General features: G+C 43.0%; 1 protein-coding gene across 1 annotated transcript in view; it reads left to right on the plus strand.

The window, feature by feature from the left end:
- LOC119411476 (alpha-2-macroglobulin-like protein 1) overlaps positions 1-14186 on the plus strand; it is a 670820-nt gene that overhangs the window by 46721 nt on the left and 609913 nt on the right. Inside the window, exon 18 of the mRNA XM_037678427.1 lies at positions 2098-2149. Within this exon, the coding sequence (XP_037534355.1) occupies positions 2098-2149 (52 nt within the window). The remainder of the gene's footprint in view (positions 1-2097; positions 2150-14186) is intronic.

Here is a 14186-nt window from a genome sequence, read left to right on the forward strand (position 1 = left end):
ATTTGTAAAAAAAAAAAAACCTCCAGTGTGACTTTTTTATAATTGTTTATTATTGTTGCTGTTGTCCATTGTTGTCATCTTTCTTTGTTGAAATCAGGTCTCTCTTGTAAATGAGTCCTCGAGGCTCAATGGGATTTACCTGTCTAAATAAAGGTTGAATGAAAAAGTTATCAGGATCTTGCTACAGTCATGGTCATATTATCTTTTGGTCTGACAAACAAAGCAGCAGATTTTGTTTTTTGTTTAGTTTTTGTTTCTTATTTAGTTTTTCTTTCTGCTTTAGCTTTATTAATCTGTTCTCTTCTTAAGTGGGACTCTGTCATACTTTAGCACATGTTAATTGATCTTCTAATTTTAATTTCTTTCTTTCCTTTCAGCAAAGTTTTACTTGTAGAATTGAGATTACCATTTTACAGGTCTCTGGTTTTAATGTTGGTTCAATTTGGTATTGTTTTTCCCATTTTTCTGGGAATTTTGTAGAATCATGAGGCTTCTGATTCATAAATTGTACATCTTTACTCTCTGCCTCAGAAGAGGACTTACTGTTTTGGCTTTCCATGAACGTAAGTTAGTTATCTTGTTGTCCAGAGGACCAGATTGAACTTTTTTGGATTTTTTCTACCTGGATTATTGAGCATGCATCAGGATGTTATCTTGTTGTGTTTTATTAATATATGTGTGTGAGTGGCTTAAATGAAAATGTCTCCAGCGGGCCTCCTTTTGCTTTCTGAAACACAGGCTTCAACTGCTGTCAATTGATCCGGTGCTTCACTTTGGGTTCTAATCCCGAAAGCAGAAAGATTTTAGATTAAAAAAAAAAAACACTTCACCTAAAAAAATGTCCTAATGGAGGTTTAAACAGACCTGCTTTGTGACCCGTACGTTAGCACCGCAAGGATTCAAGGTTACGCAGTATGATTTGTCTTCCTCCCAAAACATGTAGCGTTTCACTCACACAGAAACATGCAGTGTTTCACAGATATGGTCTATTTATAGCTCAGCACAGACTCTCACTTTTGGTAGAAGTTTTAAAGTGCTTGACTCGGAGTCTCACTTATTGTTAGAATTTTAAAAGTCTTGACTCATCCGGAAAGATAGAGCTTAAAAATATATATATATTTCCTTCCTTACTCGAGTTTTATCACTATTTACTTTCAGTTTAAAAACTGTTTCATTTACTTTCTTTTTCCTGCCAACACGAGTTTTAAAAACTCATCCAGAGAGAGGGCGCTACAATACTCTTCTCCCTTCCAACAAAACAAAACGTTACGATGAACTTTTGTTTTACTTACCCCGATGTCGTTGGGTGAGTGCCGGTTCGGATTCCATCAAACTGCCGTTGATGGACAAAGTTGGACCTTAATCACTGGCCAGGCGAGGAACCTGCGCCTCCCGGGGCTTTGTTTCTGACGGTTAAACCGGTCGGGCCGTGCACGAACAAAGCAGTGGGACCTCCTTTATCCATCAACAGGCAGTTATGTTGAATAATCCGGGCAGAACGGCACCAAGTATTGTCGGGTATTTTTCCCGTCAAACCTACAAAGAATTCCCACGAGACAACAAAGTGAGATTTTTGGCCAACGCTCTTTGCAAGGAGGGAAATTCACCTCTGAAATCAGAAGTGAACTCCAAAGTCTTGCAGTTTGAGCTGACTTTTTATTGGTAAGAGCGACATCAGTTTTGTATCAACGAGATAAGTGTTTGGCAGGTGGTTGGAACATTCTTTGATCAGAACAAAACATCTTGTGGAATGCTAAACAGTTACAGTTGATTAGAAAAAAAAACAGTGCAAGATACTAGTTGATATGTTTGCTTGGTTTAAGACAAGACCAACAATTCTAAGTCAAAGCAGCTTATGTAAATACAGAGAATTACTATCAGCTCGGACGTGGACTGATAGTTCCAGAAACTTCTTTGCTTTGTATACATAGAAGTACAGAAATCATGAAGCAGTTTAAAAATGATAACAAATGAAAAACTCTTACATGTTCCTTGAAGGAATGCTTGGTGTTTAGTTCTACTTTAGCTTGTTCTGCACCAGGACAGCATTTGTTGTGTGTTTGTATGATTTGCTAACACAACTGTTGTCTCCTGAAGGCTGAAGGAACCCCACAGATGGTCAGCCACAACGCTCTGCTGTGTCCTGCAAGTGAGTGATGACAGTGTTGCTTAAAAATATCCTACATTCATCCTTATTTACTCAAAGAAATCACATTCGAGGACATGAAAATATTTTAACCAGTTTTACTTGCAAGGGCAGACTTACACAACAGGTTACACATAATAATAGTTTTACATCATGGAGCCCAGTCACGAGTATCTGCACCAGGCAGCGTGCAATAATTATTATTTATACGCTTATCAGCTCTCAGCTGCTTTGAAGATGCTGATGGAGAAGTAAGACAGAGGATGTGTGTGAATAAGAGGGAGGCCGGTGGAACAGTGAGACTACAAGGAGCAGAGGTCACAAAAGTGCAAGGCTTCAAGTACTGGGGGTCCACTGTCCAGGAAAATGGGGAGTGTGGTAAAGAAGTGAAAAAGAGAGTCCAGGCAGGATGGAGTGGATGGAGAAAAGTTTCAGGAGTGATTTGTGACAAAATGTCACAAGGCAGTAGTGACCAGTTATGTTATATTGTCTGGCACTGACAAAAAGTGGCACTGACAAAAAGACAGGAGAAAGAACTGGAAGTGGCAGAAATGAAGATGTTGAGGTTCTCCTTAGGAGTGACAAGAATGGATAGGATTAGGAATGAGATCACCAGAGGTACACCACAGGTTGAACAACTGGGAGATAAAGTTAGAGAGGCCAGACTGAGATGGTTTGGACATGTCCAGAGGAGAGACAGTGGGTATATTGGTAGAAGAATGTTAGAAATGCAGCTGCCATATAAAAGACAAAGATGAAGGCCAAAGAGGACATACATGGATGCAGTTAGCGAGCACAAGGAGGTAGTTGGAGTGAGGACAGAGGATAAAGTGAGATGGAGGATGATGACTCGCTGCAGCGACCCCTGAAGAGGGAAAAGCCGAAAGAAGAAGAGTCAGTTATTGTAGAAAAGAACAAACCTTTAATTTATGGTTATCACTAATCACTAACGGTGAATTCAGTAACTTACATGTGTCTATCTGTCTTATTTATCTGTAACTTTATCAAAATATTTCATGATCCACAAGACAGATTTTGTTGAAACTTGTAAAAAGAAATCATTGGAAGTACATCTCCAACTGATAAACTTCGAGTCAGCCCCATTCAAGAAGGCCACCACAGCTGATTGCGGGGGTTCTCTTCCAAAATTTTTTTAATAAATTAGATGCAATTTGGTTTATTTTAATGGGTTGTTAAACATCTACGTTTACCTACATTTGTAAACACTCCACTTCTGTCATGATCCTACCACCCACCCCCACTTGACGGTTCCGAGCCTGACACTTTCCCTGCTCATTGTTGTCTGACTCCATATGTGAAACCTCCATGCGCTTCCTCTGTCTGTGCTCCTGCACACGTACGACTGCCTGGTTAGCTCAGCACTTATCCTCACCACTCTTTTAGGGGCAGAGATTTTTTTAAGAGTGGATGCAGAAAGGCTACTTGAAGAGGCAGATTGTATGCTCGTAAGTGGCTGTTGTGTTTATAAAATTAAAGTTCATATAATTATTTTCAGTTTACATATACAATATAAGTTTTATTCATTCAAGGCAGTCATGTTTGTTCATAACTTTATTATTAGTAAGCCTGAGAGTTACCGGATCCAAGTCGTGTCCAAGCAAACTGCTACCGGAACACACCCTGTCAAAATAAGAGAATTCCCAGATCCTGTTCCAGCAGGATCTGGCTCAAATTAAGCCCTGATCACCCCTAACACATGTAGTGTAAAGCGCTTTGAGTATTTTGAAATAAGATAGAAAGGCGCTTTATAAGTACAGTCCATTTACCATTTACCATAATCCGATCGCTATGCATTGTGCAAGATTAAATATTTGACACTGACTAGTAACATCAACTCTGTCTGTTAGCAGAATATCTCATGAACCACTGGATAGATTTGAGTGAAAGTTATCATTTAAAGATCATATAAAACGGAGGTTACATATGTAACCATGATTCTATGAATCCCGGATGACTGCCAGAGGGCGGTGCTGAAAGCACTGAATATTCCCTGCGTGCATGCACCGTTCAAGTAGTAATATCAAAAAAGTCACAGCTGTGACATGTTGGATGATTGGCCAGGGGATATATAGTCCTGTTTCATCTGTAGCTCTGATCCTACAGAATCTTCTTACGGGCGCAAGAATTCTAAGTGACAGAGAAGCTCTGGCAATCATCTGGGATTCCTAAAACCGTTGTTACATACAAAAGTTTCATTCTATTTCATCCCTACTGATCGCCAGGGAGCAGTGCTGAAAGCACTGAATGACTAATACCAGCAATGTCACAAGGAATCCTGAGCACAAACCTCACTGGGAAGGCCCAGATGATCCTTGCAGAAGAACCTGGCCCAGAGGATGAGGGGTGGCCACGATGACGTTGTAGGACCTGGTGAACGTGCTTGGGGAATCCCATGATGCAGCAGCAGATATCGCTTCCAGTGGAACCCCTCTCAAGGCTGCCCAGAAAGCGGAGGCATTCCTGGTAGAGTGTGCCCTCACACTGACCAGCGAGGAGCCACGTCCTGCACCGTAGGCGTGGCAAATGACAGCCACAATCCAGTGGGAAAGATGTTGCTTGGAAAGAGGGTAACCTAGTCTCTGGCCTCCATAACACAAGAACAGCTGGTCTGAACGTCTTATAGCAGCAGTAGCCATGATGTATGTTTCCAGTGCCCTCACTGGGCCCAATAAGCAAAATAAAATAAAATAGCAGCGCTGTGTAGTGCTCAAGAAAATTCCGGAGTTTACATCAGAGTTGCTACAGGCCTCCATCCGAACTCACCTGGATAATAAATAATTTTTATTCTGGATTACGCTGTTGTCCCCTGTTGACGAGCTAGGACCATGCCTTTCATTTCAGGAGGATTTTCTGACAGCTCGCTTTCTGGCAGCTTGCTCTGCTATTTGCTGCAAATTATCTGTTTCTGCCTGTTGATTCTGGACCCAGCTTCTGTTTCTCATGGGAGCATCCATCCATCTTCACAGGGGGGCTGGAGCCCACCTCATTCCAGCACAAACTGTAGTTGGGCCACCTCGTCTGATTTGTTTGCCCATTTTAGGGGCGGCTGTGGCTGCGTGGTTAGAGCAGTCATCCTCCAATGCAAGTGTTGAGGGTTCGAATCCACCAGCAGTCACATGTCAAAGTGTCCCTGGGCAAGACACTGAACCCCTCATTGCCTCCGATGTGTGTCCCATGGGTGTATGAATGTGATTGGGGTACCATATCAATCCCCCCAACTGAGATAGCAAGTCCCTCCTGGTCGGAAGACACCATGAGAAGCCATGACACAAACTCCGCAGGAGTGCGAACCATGACTGTGTTGGCCAACATGGAGCCACCAGCATCCAGGGATAGGATCCTGTGGCATGTGGCCACATCCTGTGGCCTTCTTCGAGAACTCTCTGAAGAGTAGGACAAATTAGAGGAAGGGGTGGAGATGCATATAGGAGGACCCTCAACCAAGGATGGGCTAACATGTCCTGGCCTAGTGCATCTGATGTCCCTGTAGTGAACCTGGTCTGACCCTTATCTGACCTCAAATCTACCAGATGGACAGAGACTGTTATTTTCATTGATCTGAATAAGTCTGGGCCATCTGATGACTTTCTTTCTTGAATTAATCAAGCAGAAAAGACAATTCTTTATAATCATTACTGTCTTACAAATGTTTTGATAATCAAATTGTGTTAGTTCACTCAATGCTTTACAGGTTGAAAAGAACTACTCATTTTTATTTTACATAAACAGTAAGTAATGATTTTTATTCCTCATTCAGAGAAGAAATCACCTGAATATGCATTTCTTGATTTTCTGTCTGAAATGAGTCAAGTCGTAAGTATGTGAAAGGTTGGTTTTCGGTCAACTAAAATGTTTACCGAGAAAGATGTCATGTTTAAACTTTTTCAGAAGATTACCAAGAGTTGACTCCACGAAGTCTGCTCTCCTGCAATAATCTCTCTGTCAGTTGTTAAAACAATCTCATCCTCTGACCTTGGCTTAGATAACATCTTACGTCACAAAATCACTCCTCTTTCTGGTCTATCCACGAATCAGAAAGCTCTGAAGTAAACTCGGAAGTAAACTCATTTAAAATGTGACAACTTCCCGGTTCTATCAGTCTAGAGAGAGTAAGAGTGCAGTAGATTCTGGAGAATGGAAAAGTTCTGAAGGAGTTCAGAAGAGAACTAGAGTTATGGAGAGTTTTGGAGTTGCCGAGAATCCAGAGACGTTTGGAATTATAATTTCTGTTTGAGCTAACCACGCACGACTCTCTAAGGATTTTAGCAGTTCTCAACGGAGACGCTGATATCAGTTGAAAAGGATTCTTACTGAGGTGATCGATCGTCAACAAGGTAAAACTTCTTCTTCGACCAAGTGTACCGTGGGCAAAGCTGAGATCTGACGGAGCGTGCAATTTCTGGTTAAACAGATTAAATTCCCTCACATATTCCTCTGTAAGATAAATCTCAATTTCCTCTTAAACTCACCTCTCTCTCATAAATCAGTACAGATATTTTTAGAAATATCTGAAGCAAAGTCCTCAAATCACCGCCGAGTGATTTGAAGTTCATTATTTGTGAAACTGTCTGTTATTATTTTCATATTTTGCCAAATTAATGTAAATGTTTGATGTTAAACTTTGATTCTGAAAATAAATGACTCCATTCATTTGATGGGTCAAAGGTAATGACGTCTCTCGTTCGCATTTCTGTTAAATTCAATGCACGGCATTACACAGTCAGAAAAATGAAGAACTCGTGAATATTGTATGCATATATATTTCATATATTTGCCATACAACAAGTGACACGTACCCACGTGACTCACTACATCCCTGTAAGGGAATACCATGGAGGGCAATGAGTTGATTCCTCCGTGGTGAATAGATCTACGTCTGCCTGACCAAAGAGATCCCAGATCCTGAGCACTACTTCACTGTGCAGGGACCATTCTCCCGGAGCAGACACTTGGCAGTAGAGAAAGTCTGTGACCTGCTTTTGCCGCCCTGGTAAGTACACCACCGACAGGGTGGACAGGTCAAGTCAAGTCAAGTCAACTTTATTTATAGAGCACATTTAAAACAGAACCTGTTATCAAAGTGCTTAACAACAACAACAACAATCAATGAGAGTAAAATTAAAGAGAAAAAAATACAATACACTAATAATAATAACTGAAGAATTAATAAAAAGCATTTAAAACATAGGGTCACAGATTAAAAAATAACACTAGATCAATTTACACTGTATGAAATGCCTGCAAGAACAGCTGTGTTTTTAGCAGGTATTTGGACTGAGAAAGGGAGGTGGCCTGCCTGATGTTGGGGGGCAGGTTGTTCCAGAGTTTGGGGCCCATGACTGAAAAAGCCCCATCTCCTCTGAGCTTCAGTCTTGGAACAGCCAAAAGCAGCTGATCGGATGATCTTAGGGCCCAAGAGGGAACGTATGGTTCCAGTAGCTCAGAGAGGTAAAGGGATGCGAGGCCATTTAAGTATTTGAAGGTCAACAGAAGAATTTTAAAGATTATCCTAGTACGAACAGGGAGCCAGTGAAGGGAAGACAGAACTGGTGTAATATAATCAGACCTACGAGTTCTGGTTAAAAGCCGAGCAGCAGCATTCTGGATGAGCTGAAGATGAGAAATGGAGGCCTGGCTGACCCCAGCATAGAGTGCATTGCAATAGTCCAATCGGGTTGTGACAAAGGCATGGACTAGTTTCTCAAGGTCGGGTCTGGACAACACTGGCTTGAGCTTAGCTACCTGTTTTAGTTGGAAGAAGCTTTTCTGCAGAACAGAGTTAATTTGTTTGTCAAACTTGAAGTCAGAGTCTAAAACCCTCCCAAGATTTTTACCAGACTGCTTAAGATATGGCTGAAGAGAGTCCAGGTTGACAGGATCAGTGGCGGCAGTTGAGCTAGGGCTAAAGACAATGACTTCGGTCTTCTCATTGTTAAAACTTAAGAAATTTGAAGCCATCCAGGCCTTAATATCGTCCAGACATTTTAACAGTGGGTGAATGGAGCAAACACTTGCTGGTTTCACAGGCAGGTAGATCTGGCAGTTATCAGCATAGCGATGGAATGAAAGACCATGTTTCCTCAGGATGGACCCCAGTGGGAGCAAACAAAGTGAGAACAGAAGGGGTCCAAGAATCAAACCCTGTGGGACCCCAGAGCAAAGATATAATGAGGCAGATACATTATTATCAACCTTGACACAAAAACTCCTGCCACTCAGGTATGACCGGAACCATTCTAATGCAGCACCTGTGATCCCAACCCACTGTTCCAGCCGTGATATAAGGATACTGTGGTCAACAGTATCAAAAGCAGCAGTAAGGTCCAGGAGCACAAGTACCACAAATTGACCACAATCATTTGATATCATCAAATCATTACAAACCCTTACTAATGCTGTTTCAGTGCTGTGGAGTTGCTTAAAACCAGATTGAAAAATCTAGAAGATTCTGTTCTCATTCAAAACCTTGTTTAATTGAATGAAAACTTTCTTATCCAAGATTTTGGACAGGAAGGGAAATTTTGAGATTGGTCTGAAATTTGAGCAAGTCGAAGGGACAAGTCCAGGTTTCTTAATTAACAGATTAACTACTGCATGTTTGAAAACATCGGGAACCACACTTGTCACAATACTACTATTTATAATAGTAAGAAAAGAGGGTCCAATCGTGGGTAGAACTTGTTTGAAAAACAACGCAGGAATGGGGTCAGCGGGGGAACTGGAGGGTTTCTTCTTACCAACAACTTTGTTTAGAAATGGGAGTGAAATGGGTTCAAACTGTTTAAAGACAGCTGAGCAAGGGACAAAGACAGAGGGATCAGTTGTGGACTGGGGGATGGATGACCTAATCAACTCTACCTTATCAGCAAAGTATATGGTAAAGTTGTTACAGATGTCAATAGAGACTTCCATGCTGGCAGACCGAGGCACGTTTAAAATTGACTTTACGGTATTAAAAAGAACGCGGGGATTATGACTGTTTGAAGCAATGATTTGGGAGAAGTATTTGTTCTTTTCAGATTTAACGATGCTCTGATAGTCTTTCAGACACGTTAACATAATAAAAGAAACCTGTAATTTGTCCTTTTTCCACTTGCGTTCAGCTCTCCTGCATAGACGTTTGGCTGTACGAGTGGTCGCGTGTGGTGTCTGCTTTGGTCGCCTGATTTTTAGCGGGGCCATGAGGTAAATGGACTATACTTATATAGCGCCTTTCTATCTTATTGAGACACTCAAAGTGCTTTACACTACAATCTGTGCTCTCATTTACTCATTCATATAGCACTCTACTAGATCTCTACAAAGCTAATTGAACAAATCTAAAAAAGTTAAATCTGGTCCTCTGTGAATAGTAAACAGCCATCAGTGTGCTAATGATCCATTGTTAGGCTGATGGTCCTTCTTGACCATGTGAGCAGCTGGTTTTGGTTGTCAGCAGCAAAACTGGTTGATCCACTCTGAGAAGGTGCTATTTAAGAGACTCAGCTGAATACAGCACCTCAGACTGAGGAAGTCTCTCGGATGAGAGACGAAACGTTTCTACATTTTTTTGTTGTTTTGCTTTGTTTTTGTTTTTTTTGAACGTCCAGAGGACCAGATTTAACTTTTTTACATTTTTCTACCGGGATTATTGAGCATGCATCAGGATAATTGAACAAATCATTCTAAAGAGACTAATCAGTGATTTATCACATTCATACACCGATGGGACACACATTGGAGGCAACAAGGGGTTCAGTGTCTTGCCCAGGGACACTTCGGCATGTGACTGCTGTGGGGTTCGAACCCCTAATTCTTGCATTGGAGGACGACTGCTCTAACCACTCAGCCACAGCCACCCTAAGGTCTAAACTCTTAGAACAGGTCGCATCATGCATTCTGAGCAGCTCCTGCATAATAATACAGGCAAAGGTTTCAGGGACCGAAGCAGCATCAGTAATGAATGCAGAGAAAAAAAGAGCAGCGGTTGAAGAGTTAAATGTCCGACAACTCTTGGCTGGAGCGGGGGATTTAGACTCATGAATAACAGAGGTTTCGAATGAAATGGGTTTGCGATCTGAAACAATAGCATCCCCAATTTCCAGATTAACCAAAGATAAACCGTGAGACAGAATTAAATCAAGTGTATGGCCCTGTTGATGAGTTGGACCAACAACATTTTGCACAAGGTTGAAATATTGTATCTATCATATCTATCAGATTTAGAAACTCCTGCACCAAAGGCTTGTCAGGACAGCAAATATGTACATTAAAGTCTCCCAGAATCAAGACCCTGTCGTAATTGAGCAGTATTCCAGACAGAAAGTCAGAAAATTTGCTTATGAAATTTTTGCTATACGAGGGTGGCCTATAGATCAGGCTGCACAGTGTTGGGTTGGAGTGGCCCAGCTCAAAGTACAGCAGTTCAAAACTCTGAAAAGCTACAGCCTGTAGCTGTCTGCAGTTCCAGAGTTTTTTTTAAAAACTGTTAATAATCCATCACCCCTACCAGAAGTCCTTGGAGCATTAAAAAAGGCACAATCCACCCGCAAAAGTTCAGAAAAAACACTTAACTCACAGGGAAGAGCCAGGTTTCTGTAACAAACATGAAGTCCAGTCCATTGGAGCAGAAAAAGTCGTTTAAGATGAAGGTTTTATTTGCCAGCGACCTCACATTCAGCAGAGCAATCTTTGTAGGACCAGTAGCTTAAGGAAAAGCTGAGCATAGAGCACAGATCAGCTGTTTCAGATTATTGGAGTTTGAACTGCGCCTCCTAGGGCCAGAGACGCCGCAGCTGTGCGCGTGCCCGCGGCACGGGCCAGGCTTCACTACGGGGATCAGGCAGGACCCAGCAGGATCAGTGAAGCAACCAAACAGGTGAATATCCTGAAGATGGTTGGCAGGAGATGATGCAGCGGACAGTCCAGAGTTGGTTAAGTTCCACTGGAGACGACCAAAACAGCCGCGGCTGCGTGCGCGCCCACTGTGCGTGCCCTCTGTGCGTACCAGGCCCAGCCATCTGTAGCAGGCTGGAGTTGAGTGGATCAGCGAAGCATCCGGATGGACAATTTAACATCTGATGGTCAGCTGCAGATGACAAAGCAGCAGAGAGCTTGATGCTGGCTTTAATCCTCACGAGACGGCCGGCACGTCTTCCACAGCACCTGGAGCAAAGTTTTCGGGCGGGCAGAAACGCTGTGCGATGCAGGTAAACCAGAACATCAACAAGCAGAGGGGGTGGCGGTCCAGATCCCCGATTAAAGTGGTCGAACAAGGTGGGGTTTGCAGTAGATAACTGTATATTTAAAAGTTGTTGGCAATCATAAACAAGCAGTGAGTTGATGTCACTGAAGAAAAGTGACAAAAATAGAAAAAAACTATCAAAACAGACAGAGGTGAATGGCAAGCCACTAGCACTGGCGCCATCTTCCCAGAAGAGGAAAGACCCATTCCAGGAGATCTCTGGATACCATCAGAAGTTGTTATCGTGATATTCCAGAGCATTCTGACCATAACGATGAATTTTGTGATATAATAAAAAGAAAACAGAAATCATAGTTATTTATTTGACAAAATTAACTCAACATGTTGCTTTGCAATATTATATTAAAAAAAAATTAAAAAGCAGGGGTAATTTTACTTAAATTATTTTATTTAGTAAATTATTCAGTCTCCCAAGTATAAAAATAAAAAAGATTATTCTGTTATTTAGATTGAAAAAGTTTGCACAAAATATAGATCAATAAGCCTACCACAAAAACTAAAGTGCAGGTGAAGTTTCCCAAACTAACTAAATAAAATGAAGCTTAAGATCTGTTGAGCATAAATGTAACATACAACAAAATATATGTTACCTTTAAATGAGCTATAACTTCCAGAACTTGTAACAAGGTGATCAGCTGACCCTGAAGCTTGTGGTGTTTCAGCGTCTTCTGTTCCTGCAGGAATGATTCCATTTCTCTGATTATCTATCTTTCATCACCTGACTCTGTTCTTGGTCCATGGACTGTGGAACTCAAGAGACAGTTTAGCTGCATGTGTTTGTACCGGCAGTTTAGAGCAGGGGAGACATAGCCTGCACCGGCAGCCCAGCGCGGGGTGCAAAGAGAGAGAAAAAAGATGAGTGGCAGCTTAGAGCGGGGGGAAGGGAGAGACTGTTGAGTTGTCTGTACCTGCAGTTTAGAGCTGGATGGATAGACAGCTGAGCCACACGTTGTTTGTTTTTAGCTTTTTAGCTAGCCAGTATTGTATGCAACTAATTAGCGTTACATCAGTACCGACAGGTGGAGGGGGGTGTGCGCATTTTGGTTTGGTCGTTCAGCGCACTCGGTTCTGTTAAAGGTGCAGGGCGCCCTGACATATTACGTCATGAAATTAGCATATCATGATATCTTTTATTGGCCCGGGCAAGCTTTTTTTTTAACCGATATTATCGTGAACGATATGATACGGCCCAGCCCTACTTACCACACAGTGTCCCATCCAGTGGCGCTGGTGTCTGTTGTGACCACCTCCCTGTGACACACACCTATACCCATGGGGACACCCCTGTTTAGATAACCTCTGTCTCTCTATGGAATCAAGGCACGAAGGCATGTCCATGTTATCATGAGATTGCGATGCCTGTGCAGCCTGGCATCCAGGCAAAAGCTGTTGATCCACCTATACAAATGGGAAACAGTGACAGCAGACCTAATGGAACAATTCGAGTGATCAATGTTAGTTTGCCAAGCAGCTGTAGGAAGGCAAAGTAGAGCAAGTGCCTGCCCAATCTGAACTGACTGACCAACCAGAGTATGTCGCTCACCATCTGAATAGATGGGAGAGCCCTCATGGAAGGTAAATCTAGATTCAACCCAAGAACTGTGCTTGTCTGAGAAGGGATCAAGCAGCTCCTCTCCAAGTTCACTTTGAGGCCCAAGTGGGACACATGGGCTATCAGGCTACTCGTATTGCGATAGGCACGTACCTAAGATGAGAGGCAGAGAAGCCAATCATCGAAGTATGGAAGACCTTTCACCCTGTCGGCCTCCAGAGGGGAGAGGGCAACCATCACGCACCAGGTGAACACTCTAGGGGGGAGAGAGAGGCTGAACGGAAGTACCCGGAGGAAGTACCCGGAACTGCCAATGGCGGCCCTGATAGGCAAACCTGAGAAAGCGGCAATGTTTTGTCACAATAGACACATAAAAGTATGCATCGTTCAGATCTATAGATGTGAACCACTCTCCCCTCCTGACAGTTTGCAGAACATCTGCTGTCGTGAGCATGTGGAAGGGAAGCACTTTTAGGTCTAAAATGGGAGGAAACCCACCCATCTTTTTCGGCATGAGGAAATACTTTGAGTAGTAGCCTCTGGGATGCCATAGAGGATCCACTGCCTCGATTGCACCCTTGGCCAGAAAGGTGAAAAGCTCCTGGTCCAGTGCTTGTGCTTTCACCGGGTTGGTGATTACAGTCACCTTGATCCAGCAGAGATATGAGGCTGCTGTCAGAACTATAACTGATAACCTTGGGTCAGGGTGGCAACAGCCCATGGGTCTGCAGCCTGAGCAGCCCAATAACTGACCTGCTGATTGGAGAAGCATCTGACGGTTGACCTAGTGGCATCAATTTCTTGCTGTGGGGGGAGGGCGGCAGCCAGAGACAGTGGTCTGAACCTGTCTGGTTTGTTGGTGGACTGACCCACAACAGTCTCTGCTGCATGGCATGAGTAAAAAACCCAGGCCGATCATAACCCCTAGGCGGCAGCCGAATGCTGTGGCCAGCCGACAGGCGCCTTGGATGCTGAAGGGGTGGAGGGGGCCTTCCCCTGCTGAGACCGGAAAGCTGCTGCCTATTTTGTTGCAGATGGATGGTTTTTTCTAGCACTTTTAATACAGCTGAATTGAACAACTCCCCCGATACCACTTGGACACTAAGGAGGGTCCTATGGCATAACTTGGTCAATGTTGACTGCGCCAGCCAGATCTGTTGACGGGCCTGTACTAAGAATGACATTACATGTCCCAGTTCTCTGGTCATCAAATCAAAGGCCTG

This window comes from Nematolebias whitei, chromosome 6, assembly GCF_014905685.2.
Source record: "Nematolebias whitei isolate Nwh7 chromosome 6, NemWhi1, whole genome shotgun sequence".
NCBI lineage: Eukaryota > Metazoa > Chordata > Actinopteri > Cyprinodontiformes > Rivulidae > Nematolebias > Nematolebias whitei.